Raw genomic sequence first — 17954 nt, 5'->3', positions numbered from 1 at the left:
ACTGCAGCATTATTTACAATAGCCAAGATATGAAAACAGCAGTGGGTACCATCAAGTATGAATGGATAAAGAGGATGTGGTAGACAGCTACACAATGGAATATTTTTCCGTCATAAAGAAGAAGAAAATCTTGCCATTTGTGACAACAGGGATGGGTCTTGAGGACATTATTCTAAGTGAAGTAAGTCAGAGAGAGAAAAATACCACATGATCTCATTTATATACAGAATCTAAAAATAAACAAACAGGGGCGCCTGGGTGGCTCAGTGGGTTAAGCCGCTGCCTTCAGCTCAGGTCATGATCTCAGGGTCCTGGGATCGAGTCCCGCATCGGGCTCTCTGCTCAGCAGGGAGCCTGCTTCCTTCTCTCTCTCTCTCTGCCTGCCTCTCAGTGTACTTGTAATTTCTCTCTGTCAAATAAATAAATAAAATCTTTTAAAAAATAAAAAAATAAAAATAAACAAACAAAAAGACTGAGCTCACAAATACAGAGAACAGATTGGTGGATGTCCGAAGCAGGAGGTGGAAGATGGGCGAAATGGGCGAAGGGGGTCAAAAGGCATAAGTAAATCCCGGAGATGTAATATATAGCATGATGGCTATAGTTAATTGCATGGTATTCCATATTTCAAAGTTGCCAAGAGAGGACCCCTTAAAGGTTCTCATCACAAGGAAACAATTCTTTCTGCAACTATGTGTGGTGAGGGATGCTAACTACACCTATTGTGATTATTTCGCAATGTATACAAATACCCAATCATTCTTGTTATATCCTTGAAACTTATATATTCTATGTCAGTTATAACTTAACCAAAAAATCTCCTTAAGATGGCAAATAGTTTGTAAATACCCTTATACCTTTAACTTTAATTCCCACAGTTGATTCTCTGTCTCTGGCTTCTCTTCTACAGGTGTCAATTCTATTTTTTAAAAAAAATGCTTTGTCTTAGAAATATGAAACAACTCCTTATAAGCTGCAGGGTACACATGAACTCACGAACTTAGCCCAACCTATGTGAGGTCTTTCTGACTTTAATTATTGGTGCTTCGCGTGCTTTAAAATTTGTCTTTCCCCTCATAGTGCAGCTTGAATGCCATCCGGCTAAGCATGCTTTTCTTTACCATGCACTACCCAAACATTCTTGTGTGCCTACGGCACAGTATCCGTTCCAGGGACAGAGACAAAATCGCCAAGTCAATGGAATCGATAAAGAATATCGCATTTGGGCGTGCTGTGCCCTACAAGTAAGAATAAAGCAGATCAGATAGTAGGAGGTAGAATGAGGAGAGAGGATGGTCAGGACAGGATGGTCAGAAGAGTTGTCTCTGAGAAATGAACATTTTAACTATAAAATTCAATGGTGTGAAGATGGACCCATGTGGACACAGTACCTAAAGAATTCTTCAGGTACAGAGGAAACAAGTTCAAGTATAATTGCAGCCAGAACGAGACTGGGGCTTTGGAGAAAGAGAAAGCTGGTGAGTGAGCCATGTAAAAGCGACCGCGAGAGGGGCTCAGAGCACGTGGCAGGAGCTAGAGTAAGCAGAGTCTGGAGGCCATGGTAAAGGCTGTGGATTTTCTTCTAATTGTTCTTAGAAGCGGAGGTTTTTGGAAAGGTCATTCAGGCTACCAAGTGGAACAGAGATTGGCCAGGGGTAAGCATGGAAGCAGGGGAACCAAATAAACAGCTCTGGGAGAGCTGTGGTGGGGGTTTGGGTTAAGTGGACATGTACGCAGGGAATGAGAAGTAGGAGCAGACGCAGCCATAGGGTTATAAGGACTTACTGACAGGTTGGTACCAGGATGTGAAAGGAAGAGAAAAATAAAAAGATGACGTCTGGCCGCTTTTGTCCCTAAGCAGCTGAGTGAGTGGGGGCACTATTTATTAATATGGGAAGGTCTGCAGAACACTAAAGTCTAGGAAAAAACACAAATTCTTTCTCAGATATAATTTGGGATGCTTTTTAGGCATCTAAGAGGGGCTCTTGGCTGGGAATGCAGGTCATGCAAGTCTGCACACAGGAGAGGGTTTAGAACCGGACTCTGGATTTGGGAGCGAATTGCCTCAGACCCTATTGAAATTGATGGCGTTAGGCAGTGAAGAGGCAGAGATTTTCTGTTCAGATGGTGGGATGAAAAAGACAGATGAAGAACCCTCGGAAGGACAGCCCATACAGTAAGGGGAAAACCAGACGGATGTGAGGCCATGAAGGCTAAAGGCGCTGGGACACCTCTCTTTGAAAACAAAAAGCCCCGATTAGTAGTTCTTGTCCATTTTCCTACTGCAAAAACAACTACTACACCTGAAATCAATCCATGGATGGCTTAAAACCAGCTCACAAAATTCCTAAATAATAAGCCCTCAGCTCTCATGGGACCATAAGGACTGTTTCTAGGACGTGCCTGCATGGAAGTCAAACGAAGACTGTGTTCCAAGGAGGAGGGAGTTGGACATGAAGTAAAAAGGAGAACTAAAAATTGGCCATTGGATCCGGCAAGGTGGAAACTGCTGGAGACCCTGCCAAAAATTCGATCGGGGGCAGTGATGACGATGGTGAGCAAAGCTGGGTGTGGTGGGTTGTAGCAGGAACAGGATATGATGAGTCACTTGTCTCCACCCTCTGCAGGAACTGCTTTCTGTCACTTTCTTTACAACAGTTATCACTATCTGACAGGGAATATATTGCACTTGTTTTTACGTTTCCTGCCTGTTCCTTCCCCTAACACAACGTGAACAGAATTTCCAGGGATGCGAGGGTTGTTTCTTTTTTATTCACCGGTGTATCTTCAATACCCGTAATGGTTCCTGACAAATCTTACATGTGCGAATGAAAAACCGTATCAGAGCACACGGCAACGACTGCTAAATGAAGCACTGGACATGACGGGGAGTCACCCACACATTAGAACGGGGAGTCGAACATACGATGTTGGACTGGAGCTTATTTTCCAGAAGAGTGAAATTATGAATGATAAATACTGTTTTGTTTTTCAACTACAAAACTTTCAGGCCACCAGTGAGAGACTACGAAGTTTGGGTGGTTTGTTCGGTGCTGGGGTGGTCACTAACCATGTGAGGCAGCATTCAGCTGTGTGTGCATGCGCGTGTGCACATATGCGCGTGTGTGTGTGCATGCGTACGCACAGGCAAGCGCATACACTTTCTATCTGAAGGTAGAGCTTGACAGTGGAAAGCAAACAAAGCTTTGAAATATATACTCTTAGAGTTTTTTTCTCTGTTATCAGACTCGACAGAAGTCTTTCTATTCTGTACTCTGTCCTGTTTGTACTCAGACTCTCAAGATCTTCCATGAAATTTTCTCTGAACAATACAGCCTCTGGTGATCACTCTCTTTGTTAAACTCCCATTTCACTAATTGTGCTTTATGACATCTCCCCAAAGAATCTTAAGCTCTCAAAGGAGTTTCTTTGTCCCAAAGTGTACCCAGGACAATTACATGCACATGGAAGTCACTTAATAAACATTTTACTGATTGAACGAAACCATGAGTTAATAATGAACTCCAACAATGCATAGGCTAACTTTCTAACAAGTGCCTACACTCTCATCAAACTTTTCTGGGAGGGTCTGCGAGTTTATCCTAAATGTCCATATGTTTTGGACTATATCCTGTTTTGTCTTTATTAGCAGTTTCTAAAATTTACAAGAATGGATAAGGCAGTAAAAAGTACAAAAAAAAAAGGACAGGAATTTTAAAAGACATATGAAACAAATAATGATATAACAAAGGATTATTCACTTAGGCATGTAGACAGGGGGTTGATTTATAAAATCTCCTGTTGCTGTTCTAGAACATACCCATTATATAAAATAAGAGCTTCCTATACAATATATATTTTAAGTCATACAATAAAAAGACACACAAAGACTAGGCTTAAAGTTGTAAATGGTAGGAAAGCATATTAAAGCTATACTCACTGTCTTCTACATCCCAGCACTGGGTGATTGGGTCTCCATACTTCACATCTTGCCGTCTAGCTCGCCTATGGAAAAGGGATTAAATGGTTCAGAATATCAAGCCTGAGAGCCGGTAATATATAAAGTCTGCATCTAACACTAATAACAGTGGCAGAGCAGAACTACTCTTGTATTATGGCTCAATTGAAATACCGGGCAATATCCCCATCATTCTTACAGTACTTCAAATACTACTAACAATAGAGTCCTAAGAGAGGTGAATCCTGTTTTGGAAATAAGTTGACTAGACCTTTATTTTATTTATTTATTTCCTCATGTGTTTGTTTATTTATTTTGTTTGTTTGTTTATTTATTTATTTATTATGCTCAGTAAGCCAATGTATAGTACGTCATTAGTTTTTGATGAAGTGTTCAATGATCCATTAGTTGCAGATAACACCCAGTGCTCTTCTGACTTTAGACAAATTATTCAATAGAACAGGTCAACTATAAATATAATCCAGGTTTCAGATACATCCAGCAGGGTCAACTCTCCCTACCCTCTTTTTTGCCATCAGTCAATGGAAAAGTAGTAAGATATAAGAGCTTTAGCTAGTGGTCAGGGAAGTAAACGAAAATAAACAACTCTTTACCCTATGAAGATTCACTGTTACATAGATTCGATTGAGCAACTAGTTAAGTATTGTCAGAGCAGATGGAAGTACAAGTCTGATACAGCAGGAGTGGCCCAAAGTCACACCTATCTGCTGAGAGCTTGTTCACTTTATTTTTCAGAGAGTAGCGATAGTGATAATAATAAATAGTGCTGTTGTGCATTACTATCCCATATTTTCCTTAAAACAATAGTTATTACATAAGAAAAGAAAAAGCTGCTACATCAGTGTTAAAGAAGTTCTTACGCTCTTACAAGATATTTTCATTGGCTTTGGCTATTTGATGTCGGCACTTTGGAAACTATAAAAGTCACAGTAAACTCGGCAACATCTAGGGTGTCCTTTCAGGGCAGTGCTGATCAGGTGATAACCCCATACAAGATTTATCTATCATGTACATTTTTTTGGCTCATGTGCACGTTATGTTAAGGTAAGGGAAAATATCACAGCGGCATGTCTGAAAGATCAGAGATACAGTCTTGGGAAATATAAGAAGAAAAATTATGATGGCATAAGGTACATAAGGTCAAGAATGTTTTTAAATCTTGGCTTCTTAAGAAACAGGGACAATTCATCAAACTGAAGGTTCATTACCAACTAATGAGCACTCTTGTTTTTTAGCTTCTAGAAAAGAAAACTATTCTCCAAGGACTCCCTATCCTAAGTATATTCTTAGCCAAAAACTATAATGAAATGTTGGGGTTTTTTACTTTTGACTTGTAATAATAGTATCTCTCCATACACATCTAATGTGACATTTTCAGGGAGTATAAAGTATCTCCTAATTTTAAGCAGTACCTGCTGTTGTACTCTACATTGAATCTGTGATTCCTGGAATTTGAAATTCGACTGATTTGTCAAATAAGAAACAAGTGTGTATGCACTAATGGGACTAACCTATGCTCACCTGTTATCATCATATTTTGTTACTACAGACCTAAAGATAAAAAAACAAAAACAAACAAAACCCCACCATATACAATTTGCTGACATTTTACATAGAGGAGAAATACACTTTGAACAATACTAAAGAAAAAAATGTTACTAGAATACACATTTTAAAAATTGTTATCGTTCTACATTTAGCCAGCATCAGTCATATTGATGGCATTCAGGTTCTTTCCAATTATTGTGCTGTTGAAAACAGTGCGGAAACCAGATCAGTGCTTGAATGGCTTTGCGGTGCTTTTGTCCATGTGTGTCTTGTTGGCTCAAAATAGCATGATTTTTAAGAGCACATAAAGCAATGAACAGCAAACATTTTGACATTTAAGTATTTCTGAGTGGCAGAAGCTGACCAAGTTAGAGTTACTGTAGTAGAAATAAAATTGTACCAAGTCACTGAGAGGTGCCTGTGGGCTGTGTGTAATCCACACTTCTACAAACCCATATATTCAAACTTTATTTGCAAAACAGTAAGGCTAAATATATACATATTTAAAAATAAGGGAAGAAGAGAGGAATGTAAGCAAGAGCAAAGTAGTCGAGGAAAACAAACTTGTAACGGTATTTAACATAGAGAAGGGAAAAGAATATAAACAATTGATCTGAACTTCTAAAGTTCCCCATTTCAGAACTTCAGAATATTTTATTTTATTCTTCTTCCACACTGAGTTTTATGTACAAGTGTAAAACAACATGGAATTGTAATATTCCTACCGCACACCATGTTTTCTATCTATTTTCTCATGAAACTGTAAGACAAGGGATGCGTGTGAGATATTCACTGTGTGGAAAAGAAGGCTATCCCTTAACTTGATGTGCCTCTTACCTTTTTGAAGTGGGTGCGTATCGAGAGCATGCATTTCCATCCCAGGCACAGTAGGGGTCTCTGGCCAGACAACAGTCTGCACAGGCTTTCCCATACGTGTCGCATCTGTGCAAGGAGAGCTGAACCAATCCATCGCGGGAGCCAATGTACAATTGTTGCTACAAATCAAGCAAGACAAATGAATTGGAAGCATCTTTCAGACCAGTCTTAAGAACTTTCCTTTCTTGAATACCACACCACAGACCTAAATCTGTCTCCTCGGGCGTCCGTTGTACAGAACATAAGCCCTGGTGTAGAAACATAACCAAGACGAAGGTAAGTCAATCGCTTCTACTCCCGGCAGGATGGTGGTTGGATGACGTTGACACTGAAATGGACAGCATTCTAGGGCTAGGCTAACCTTGGCAGTAATTTAAGAAGGTCAAAAACCAGCTGTTAGACTGAGGAATTAAGACGTCAAATTCTTTCTCAATGGTTGAAAATACGCTTTGGTAGATTATATCAAGCACAGATGCTTGAGGCAACACTGAGGGTCTTCCTCTGCTGTGGCCTCCGACATGACAGATGACTGAAAAGGGATTTGTAAAACCTTCTTGTGGTTTGAACCATCTCACTTGCTAATGAAGTATTTACTGATCCCTGAAGGAAAATGGGTTCTAAGAGGAAGAGAAAATATTTGGTATCACTGTGAAGAAAGTATTAAGGAGGTTGGAAAGATGCTACATCACGAATGAAAGGCTACGGGATCCTAAAAATGTAGCACATGAAGTCACATTTTGAAAATAAGCCCTGAGAAGAATGCACTGCTCTGTAGAGTGTATGTGCAGGAGGAGGCAGGGAGACAGAAGATAGAGTTGAAGGAGCCAGAGTCTGTGCCTTTGGGGAACTCATGGTCAATACTCCTGGACCATGTCAAACATTGAACAAGGGGGAAAGACCTGAGAAATAAATATTGACATAAACACCATATATGTACTCAGCCTGCAGAAACATGTCTTATACTTCTCCAAACCATGACAGTGTTAGCTAGGACTTCCCTGTTGCTAAAAGCAATGGCTCCTTTATTTAAATTCTCTATGGTGTTTGATGCCAAGAATGATACCTTCCTTGAAACTCCCTTCACTTTTTCTTGTTCTCTGTCTTTACTTCTGCTTAAGACTTTGGTTTCCGTTGATGATTCCTTTCTTTGCATCAAATGTTAGGGGGTGCCTTGGTGGCTCAGTCGTTAAGTGTGTGCCTTCAGCTCAGGTCATGATCCCAGGGTTCTGGGATCGAGCCCCGCAAAGGGCTGCCTGCCCAGGGAGAAGCCTGCTTTTCCCTCCCCCAATCTCCCTGCTTCTGTTCCCTCTCTTGCTCTCTCCATCAAAAAAAAAAAAAAAAAAAAAAAAAAAAAAATAATAATAAAATAAAATAAATAAAAAGTTAGGTGTCCCTTCTTTTCTATCCTCATTCCTTTGCCTTTCTTATTGTCTAGAGTCAGTGGCATCTTGAAAAAAACATTGAGGTGGGCTTATTGATTGCCCTCAATCTAGCCCCGCTATCCTGCTTTGGTGAGAGGCATCCGGGACACAAAGGGAGCAGTTGTCCCTGAGTCCCCCTCTCTCGGTCAGCCACTGTATCCTTTCTTTTCTCTTACACAGAGCCCTTCACTTCTCTTCCTCTCCTTTGCCTCTGGCACCGCCACCAATTAGCCTTATCATTTCTTTCCTGGATTACTTCTAAGTGTCCTCATATTCCCCCTGGCTTCAGCCTTGTTTTCAACCCCAGGACTCGGTCCATCCTCCACCATGGCGTACCACACGGACCCTCCTAAGAGGAAAATCTTATCCCAACACATTCCTGCTGAAAATCTTTAAAGTTTTCATTGTCCTTAGATAACATTTTTAAACTTCTTAGGAGGATATAGAAGGATGTCCCTAATCTCCTCTATTTTGTCATCCCAGATTCATTTCGAGCCTCCTTGTCTCCTGCATACACATATGCCCTTTGCTCTAAGTGTCCACCAGCTTATTAGAAGCAGCCAAGGTCTCTCACTCTTCACAACTTTCCAGATGTTCTCCTCCTCCCCTTGACATAGGCTTCCTCATCCTACCCTCTGAATTTATTTGGCTAATGGAAACATCCTTCATAGTTCGGGTACATGTGTCTTCTCCGTGCTGTCTTCCTCTGTGCCTCCTGGCTCCTTCTTAGACACCCTCGTGTTCCCCCAGTATGTGCTTCCACTATTGCTCTGCACTGTCAGTGTGCTCCTCCTTCATCTCCTGGCTCCACTGGGAGCTTTTGGAAGTTAAGGACTATGCCAGTCATTCATTTCTATACCCTCCAAGGATAGACGTAGGCTTTCAAGAACTAAATGTTGCATGGACAAATTAACGGAAAAGACCAAAGAAGGAACCTATTTAGATCCTGTCCCTGATACCCTCTGTATCATAACCAGGCACAGGAGATTAAGACAATGTTAGCAACGCCTTATGGTTCAACACATGGAGCCATAGCTTTCTTAGCCTAATGCAAGTCTGAACCTCTGAAACAATTAAGATTTGGAGTATCCAGAGAACTGCAGAATCTAATATCATTATTGTTATTATTATTACTTCCCACTCACAATGTAGCAACTCTCTGTCTAGAATTTTGCATGCAGCATCCATTCGTCAGGAGGTGGATTTTATTTCCCTAACTTCACTTTCCTTAAGGAACTTGATTCCTTAGGAGACAGGTACTAAGTGGAAGGCTGGAGGTTGACTCTTGGACTCTTCACCACCACCGTCTGTAGTCTAACTTCTAGATTCCCTGATTAAAAATCATTTTTAGTGATTAGGGCTGGTGTTCTACATGAATTTCTTATGGCCTTGACAGAAACACATCCTCAAGAGACAAAGACAGTGAGCTCAGTTTTCAAGAGCCAAGGCAAGTGGAGAATATATCATTCACTTAATGATATTTGGTTCTACTTTAACTAAGGCAAGACTGAAACAATGGCCTCTAATGGGTTAAAAAAGAAACAAATAATCTAGAGCTTTTTACATTATTTACAATTTAACTTCCAACTTTAGTAGATTTTCCTTACAGTGAACTTGAATTTGAGTAACTTGTTGCTTTTGTGGCTATTTTTTACACAAAAATTAGAAAGTACCTGTTTCAGAGACAGCTCCATGTTCAAGATGATTGATGAGTGCTGAAAAAAGAAGTCAAATGTTAATAAAGGTAATTAATAATGTCTTTTATAGTAGCCAATATGTTGTTTTATCATGTACCAAAAATCTCTGAAGTAAACTTAAAGGGTCTGTTACACAGGGCAGAAAAGGATATGAATGTTTGCTATTTCCTTTCAATGTGTTGTAAATTCCACCTTAATAGAAATGATCAAAATAGGTATTTTAAAGTATCTTATTCCAGAAAAATTACCTAAATGTATGAAGAAACACTCCTCATTGAAAATCGCTCCCAGTTACCCATAAGGCTTCTCTTTCTAAATCTGCTTAACTGCTTCCATATAATTCAAAGTAGCGTTGACAAGAACATCTCCATAATTATTTATTACCGCATTCTGCTTTTCCTTAGATGGGTAGTTCAAAAGCTTGTTTAAGTAGCAGAGTTCTGAAGAGTTACAGTGCTCCTTGCTGATGAGCATGGTTCTTTCTGGAGCACTGCAAGCTACTGATGCACATGATTTTGAGATGTGAACTAATGTTAGCTTTATTTGTAGAAATTATTGCTTTGTGCATTCAATAGAAAATTAGAAACATGAACACAAAAGTTACCCAACTAAAGGATGGCAAGCTTCAAAAATTTTTTCATCTGTTTATCATCTACCAATCTTTCTGTTTATTACTCATTCATGTTTCACTGGTCAATATTTTCAAACTGATAAATAGAAGCAAATACCAAAAGTTCAAGAAAATACATAAAAAATGACAGAAAGATGTTAAAATGAGAAAGTTCTATCCAGTAACTTTTTTTTTTTTAATGAAGAAAATATTATTTAATTTTAACGGTGGAATCCGAACAATTCCTCTTGACCACGTAAACCTTATTCTAAAGTGCTCTATGTGTTGTGGGAGTTATATTTTTGGCTTCTGGGTTCACACTTATATTTGACATCAGCTTCTCCCTCAGGAACCACCCACGACTTGGTTTTTGGTAGATGCCACATAGCAGATCTTGTTCTAGTTAACTCCTGGACCACTATTATCATCACAATGTAAACAGGATCCTGTGGAATTCAGCATGTTAATTACTTCACTTTCCTCCCCGTGGAGGGTTCTTCCCCATTTTAAGGCGGTAGGTGTTCACAGGGAAACAGCCCGATTTAATGAACTCTTTCGACACAAAGCTATGAAAGGAACAACATATTTTTTACAGGCTCCTCTCAGAGATAACATTTTATTTCTAATGTTATGCTCAGAAAATAATTTTAAACTAAATGTTACTAAATGTCCAGAAAGAACACCACAGTTCAAATGCACTGTTAAAAGACTATGGTCTCTGGGAAACAAACGGAGAGTTTTAGAAGGGAGGGGGGTAGGGGGATGGGTAAGCCTGGTGATGGGTATTAAGGAGGGCATGTATTGCATGGAGCACTGGGTGTTATATGCAAACAATGAATCATGGAACACTACATCAAAAACTAATGATGTACTGTATGGTGATTAACATAATTAAAAACATGTTTCCTAAAAAAAAAAAAAAGAAAAGAAAAGAAAGAAACACAAAATTTAATTCCCCCTCCCAAAAAGTCAGACATTCCCCAAATCTGGAAAACTATGATTTTAGATCTACTAACTCTTTAGGGGAATGTAGCATACATAAAGAATGAAGACTTACTATCATGCAACTTAAAAAAAAAAATTCCTTACAGAAAAGTAGGGACCTGTGATTTACACACTCTTCCAGTTTTCTGAAATTCAATTGAGGAAGAATTGAAAAGTAAAATTTATGAAGTAGAAAAGCATCTGGATAGTCAAAGAGACCCCCGGCTTTCATCTACTGTGGTGATTTGTCTGACCATATGCTTAGAGAATAAAGTAATGAGGGGCAATCCCAGGAGCTCTGAATTTAGTGGTATTCTACAGGGAAAGGGGAGTCCCCTTCTGAGTTGCTTTTACAACTTTTTTCCATTGCCTAAGGAAAAGGAAAATAAAGAAGCTAAGTGCACAAACTTCTCCAGGGAAAGTGCCAGTGTATTTAAACATACTGTTCTAAACCAAGTGTTGTTAAGTTTCGTCGTCTCTTCAGGAACTCTGGACTCTCTTACCTTGAATACCTGCAACTCCTCCAACACTACTTCTTCCATATTCCACTTCTCCTTTGAAATGCTGACCACTTTGAGGACAGTCCCAATGTCTGAAAAAATACATTACCTATGATCCAGCTGTTTCTACTTCAGTGTTTGGCTGTAAGTATATAGCCAGCTACCCTCAAAATGTTTCCCTCATTTTTCTTCAATGCCTCTCAAGAAGTCAGATTAAATAAAGCATGCAAGAAGAAAGCTTAATGGATGGGATTCTCTCCTTCCAAAACATGAGAGTTTCTAGCTCATAAAACACACACTTATAAAGAATATATTAAAAGATGTGTACTTGAAGTACATTCCTAGCCATATATATAATATATAAATATTGGTTTATGTAAACATAAATATTTATATATATGAGACATATATATAAATACATAAATATAGGTTTAAGTTATAACTAAAGCGGAATGACCTTTTTGTAACTTAATTTGAAAGGTGCAAATACACTAAAATAATTTTTTTTCTCTTTCAGCGTAAGACGTATTTATTCAGTACTTATATACAACTTACCGTGAAAGGTAGGATATATACCTTTTTAAATCATGTTAACAAATGATAGAGAAATCACTGAAGCCATCTACAATGTTGAAAATTGTAGTGCACTCATCAGACCTGTTTTATTTACAGAAACCTTACTAATGGGCTAGAAACTGAAGTTTTGTTTAAAATTATTTTAGTTTAATTTAAAAGAGTAACCCAAATTTGAAAGACCATTGCAGTTTCTAAGGCAGCATCTTATTACAAAAAGACAATCAAAATAAAAAGAACGTTTTAGAAAAAAGAAAAAAAATCTCACTTGGAAATTAACTTACACAAAATAGATGCTTTTAAATTCTGCCACTGGGTTGAAGAATATTCACATGTATGGTAATGATCTTATTTGCACAAAATAGTCTGAATTATTTAGCAATGTTTTTAAATGATTCTAGGATCTTTGAAAAATATTAAATATACATTTTCCAAATGTCATAATTAAAAATCTATCCATCTTAGTTACCTTATAATTTTCTCAGGAAAAGTCAGGTAGTACCACCTAGTGGCTGACTGGCATTTACAACACTAGAAATGTTGACCTAGGGATGCTTTGGACAGGCTTTGCAAATTATGTGGTAAACTCCTTGGAATTTGTGAGAGACTAATTATCTCAAATTTTGTCACTTCACTAGTAATCTCTACAGTCTTGAGAGAATCACTTCCTTTCCTGGGTCTTGGTATTGCCATCTGCAACATAATCAGGCTTGACAACTGGTATTCCAGAAACGCCCTCTAAGTGTGGCACACACACACTCCCAGATAAACCCTACGTTTGTAAAACCAGTATATTTTAAAAAATAAAACTGTTCTGTAGTTCTGAAAACCTAGTTCAATAAAAATGTCCATTTCTTGAAAACCCATTAATTTCTATTTCTTTATGCAAGACCCGATTCATGAAATCATATAACATTTATCCAGGATGAAGTACTTTGGTCTAAATGATGCATGTTACCTTTACTGCCATTAGAATTCACCTGATATTTTATTAAATGATACTTTCCTCTTTCTTTTTCTTTTTGAGACATACTAAATATGCAGTATTTCCCTTTCTGAAGAGAGATTTTAAAATTGTTTTATAATTACTGAGTTGACAGATGAAAATATTAAATAAAATAGGATCTAATTATGAAAGTGATAATCCACAAAATTCAAGAAGAAAAATAATTTTCAACAACTTTCTACTTTTAGAGATCTTTAAAATATGTTGCTTAATTTTTGAAAAGCCATTTTGACTCAGTCAGCAATTCTCAAAATTGGGTGAAGAAATCCTTTGAGGGGGTTTGTCAAAAATCTCCCTAGAGACAGGAAAATGTGAAGTGTGAAAAGAAGCATTGCTTTGCTGTGCTCGTTTAATTTTAGTCCATAGTTGATCAACAAATATGTGTTGAGCACCTACTCAAGTAGGCATATTGTAGTCATAACATACAAATCTATTTTGAAATCTCAAATAACACTAAAGCAGGCAGGGAGATATTTACAACGGTCACTTAAAAGCATGTGTTATGCAATGTTAAGGAATACTGACTAGATATTAGCTACTAATTACCCAGTTCGATTTTGACCCATAATCTTTTGGAAGTTTTCGTTTTCTTTATTTAATACTGAAAAATTCTTTGGGAAGAAATCATAATCTGGTTTTAGCATACCTGTTCCAAGGAACATCACGTCATATTGGCCATCTTCTGCAACAACATGATCCACCACAATCTGGGTCAGTCTGTAGTCCACATTGATCCTCTTGAATGTTGGTCCTCCCGCAACAGGGTATACTGATTTAAACATCACAGGGTGCCGCTTTATGAAACTGATGACGTCATCTGGGAAATCTCGGGTGGATTTAATCAGTGGATCATAGGTTTTGCTTGGACACTGAGAAGAAATGAGGAGAGGAGTAAAGACATTGTTTATGTACCTGAGGAATTTCTACCTACTTCTAATAAGGTTTTTAAGACTCACCATTGATAATATTAAAGGAATGGTCAACGGGATCAATACAGAATCACATGTCCTTATATATAATAGCAGTTTATCTTGAATATATTTAAATCCAGTTTTCTCTCTCAAAGACACCTTAATTATTTTTTTAAAGATTTTATTTATTTGACAGACAGAGATCACAACTAGGCAGAGAGGCAGACAGAGGGGGAAGCAGGCTCCCCACTGAGCAGACAGCCCTATGAGGGACTCGATCCCAGGACCCTGAGATCATGACCTGAGCCAAAGGGAGAGGCTTTAACTCACTAAGCCACCCAGGCGCCCCAGACACTTTAATTATTAAAGTGGAATATTATTCAGCCATAAAAAAGGACAAAGTTTCATCATTTGAGAAAACAAGGATGGATCCGGGGGGCATTACGCTAAGTGAAATAAGGCAGACAGAGAAAGGCAAATACTGTGTGACCTCACTTATATGTGGCATCTTAAAAACAAAAACACCAAAATCATAGATACAAAAAATAGATTGGTGGTTATCAGAGGAAGGGAGTGGAGGATTGGCAAAATAGTTGAAGGGGTCAAAAGGTACGCATTTCCAGTTATAAAATAATCACCTCATGAGAATATAGTGGATATAAGGGTGACTAGAGTTAATAACACTGTATTGCATATTTGAAAGTTGCTAAGAGAATAATCTTAATATTTCTCTTCATAAGAAAAAGAATTTTATAACTCTGTATGGGGTATGTTAACTAGACTTATTGAATGTTTTTTAAGATATACAAATATCAAATCATCTGAAACTAGTATGTCCATTATACTTCAATTCAAAGTTGCATATATTTTAAGTCCTTTATCTATGCATATTTGGGATTTTGCTTTTGAAATACTCTTTTCAGCTATACTAGCACAAGTGAAAATTTACAATTTCAAATCCAAGGCAATTGTCTTTTCTTCCAAAAAGTCTGACCTCAGAAAGCTGAATATAAAACCCCCATGCTACATATTTCTGTTGTCTTTTGAACTGTTCTGTTCTTGAATTAACTTCAAATCTCAAAAGACAACGGTCGTTTGTTGGCAGGTGAAATGGCTAATGGTCATCAAAGAGAACCCAGTAAAACAGATTATCCTTGCTTATTCAGTCTTCCCAAGTTTCTCGAAAACTTTCTAAATAAAATGTTGGTTTTTTTTTTTCTGTATTTTCTGAAGTTTCCACAGTGAATTTGTTAGGAAGATTACTTTTTCCTATGTAGATACATGAAATATGAGTTGAGATAATTATGAAGAAATTGATCTATAAACAGGAGGAATGTATGAGAAACCATTATTTTCAATTTCTTTTCATTCATTTATGATTGCAGTTTTAAATTAAACCCATAATTATTAAAAATTAAATGGAACAAATTACCACATCATAAAAATTACTTGTAAAAGAGCTCTAATAGTTTTACACTTTAATTAGTCAGTTTTTTAAATAACTCGTGTGAAAATTATGCTGTGAACAATTCAACAGCTCTTTCCCTAAAGGATCTGTGGAGAAGCCATTCAGGGAGTTTTTCACTTCTGTCTGAAACTGTGTGTTTTTTGAGTTCACTAATTCAATAGTTAGCATACCCTGCCCCCTGGTGGTAAAATACCAAAGTTCAAACTAGTACAAATTGAATTTGGTGTGCCTTTATCCAAAGAACACACGAATTCAAAGAGGATTCTTTTATAATTTGATTTTTTCACCAAATAGTTATCCTTCCTCATGCCAAATCTATTTTGTTATTTCAAAATATTGTAATTCATAAAGTTAATTCAGAACAATTCTGTCATCACATTTGAATTCTTAACAGACTAATACATTCTTGTGGAATGGAAAACTTCGGCTCTATGTTGCAGATGTAGAGAAGAAAATGAGTGACATTAAGGAAAGTCTATAAGAAAGCACTGATTTCCCCCCCTAATTTCATATTTAGACAAGTTGGAAACATAATCTCCCCTGAAATGAGCCATTTACACCAGGCTCTAATTAGAATCTTGTCAAGGCTTCAAGCTGTCCTTCTCAGATCCTTGAACTCAAGAGGATCATTCTTAGGGAATGAAATATACTGGAGTTAGTCACAATATGTGACCCCCAACCTCCAATTTTAAGGGAATAAAATCATAACGGGTCACTAAATTAGAAGAAATCTCAAAGAAGTTGTACTAAAAACTGTTCATGATTTTCCATTTGTAATTTGAGAGTATTTCTATCTTTTATAGAAATCTTGCATGTCTGGTCTTAAAACAAAACAAAACAAACAAACAAACAAAAAAAACCTAAGCTTTTCCTGATAGCTATTTATTTGTCCCAGTTCTGCACCAAAGAGTACAGCATATTAGCCATTTGGTAATTATTTAGCATATTCTTAACTGGATGCTAATCTAAAGATCTAAGTGTCTTTACTCATTGTTTCTAGCACTTAGCCTCCAGCCAAGTGGAATCTGTCAGCTCGATAATGGAAGGAACCCTATATTAAATAGATTAAGCTACAACTCAAAAGGATGTGGGGCTCAAATGATACAAAGCTCTTGCCCAATTATAGGCTGCACATTTGAGGCTAAGTCAAAGGCAACTTGCAATGGGCTTATGGCTTATACTGCCTGAGGTACAATCTGGATGGTCTATCATTAAAATCAAAGCAAAGCATGATTTTCCTTGCATTACATTTTTGAAATAGCCCTCCAACTTAAGAAAAAAAAATTTTCTCTTGACTTTGCAGCTGTAGTTATGTAAGTAGGCAATTTCCAAAAGAAGTATCATGACATTCAAGCCACGGTTTTTGATACCAAAGTTTCAAATAATTAGGAATTTTGATATGAGTAAGGTATAAAGGAATGAAGACATGGACAATTTAGCAAAGAAGCAAGCATGACAATTTTCCTCTTTGCTCACCTCTGACGAAAAAGATTGAAGGGTAATACAATCTAAGAAAAAAAGAAGAGAAGGAAAACCTGGTTTCCATTGACCATTATAAAATGATATTTGGAAATACATTTTTCCCCCCTCTGGCAACTTTTCCATCTGGCATGCTGCCAGTGTTTGGATAAGATCTTTATCCTGTAGGTTGCTGTGCATGATCTCTGAGGGCTGTGTCTCTACTCTGCTTTCACAAGCGAAAGTGATTTGGTAGAGTTGCTCCCTGAGGTTTAAGATAGTACGGTTTGAACTAAATATTGTTATTTCAGCACATTAAAAACAGTGAAATTTTTCCTTTGATATCATACAGCTGTGTAGCACACAGATCTAAAAATAACTAGAGATGCCAAGCAACCTAAGCAGGTAAGACCGTAAAGAAGGCAAGAAAAATCCCATAAAGGAAAAGAGAAAGTGTGGGCAAGTGATGCCTGGGTGGCACAGTCGGTTAAGCGTCGACTCTTGGTTTCTGCTCAGGTCACAATCTCAGGGTCGAGAGATCGAGGCCTGTGGCGGGCTCTGTGCTCAGGGAGGAGTCTGTTTGAGGTTTGCTCTTTCCCTCTCCCTCTCCCTCTGCTGCTCTCTCTAAATAAATAAAATCCTAAAAAAAAAAAAAAAAAAAAGTAAAAAAAAAAAAAGCAAGGGAAAATGGTACATCGGAAGTAAATGATCATATTAGTTTCCTCCCCAAACCCTAGGAAATGTTTCTATCAAAGCTATACATCTCAGGTATTAAAGATCTCATGAATTTTTGTCTGTATGTACGTCCTCTTCCTTTCTAGCTGGTAGTGATGCAGTCCATCTGACTCTATGGTAGAGGACCATTTATTTGGGCTCCAGCTTTCTTAACATTTGCCTGATTTCCACCACTTCAGTTCCTATAG

General features: G+C 37.7%; 1 protein-coding gene across 3 annotated transcripts in view; it reads right to left on the bottom strand.

Moving 5' to 3' along the window:
* Positions 1-17954, bottom strand: part of SEMA3D (semaphorin 3D) — a 207602-nt gene that overhangs the window by 15268 nt on the left and 174380 nt on the right. For all 3 annotated transcript variants that reach the window (XM_082692540.1, XM_082692541.1, XM_082692539.1), the window contains 5 exons: positions 13841-14063; positions 11619-11707; positions 9498-9539; positions 6365-6522; positions 3941-4005 (listed from right to left, as the gene is read on the bottom strand). In XM_082692540.1, the coding sequence (XP_082548666.1) occupies positions 3941-4005; positions 6365-6522; positions 9498-9539; positions 11619-11707; positions 13841-14063 (577 nt within the window). The remainder of the gene's footprint in view (positions 1-3940; positions 4006-6364; positions 6523-9497; positions 9540-11618; positions 11708-13840; positions 14064-17954) is intronic.

The sequence above is a fragment of the Mustela nivalis genome, assembly GCF_964662115.1.
Source record: "Mustela nivalis genome assembly, chromosome: 12".
Classification (NCBI taxonomy): domain Eukaryota; kingdom Metazoa; phylum Chordata; class Mammalia; order Carnivora; family Mustelidae; genus Mustela; species Mustela nivalis.
The sequence above is the reverse complement of the archived record's forward strand: the minus strand, read 5'-3'. Positions and strand labels throughout refer to the sequence as shown.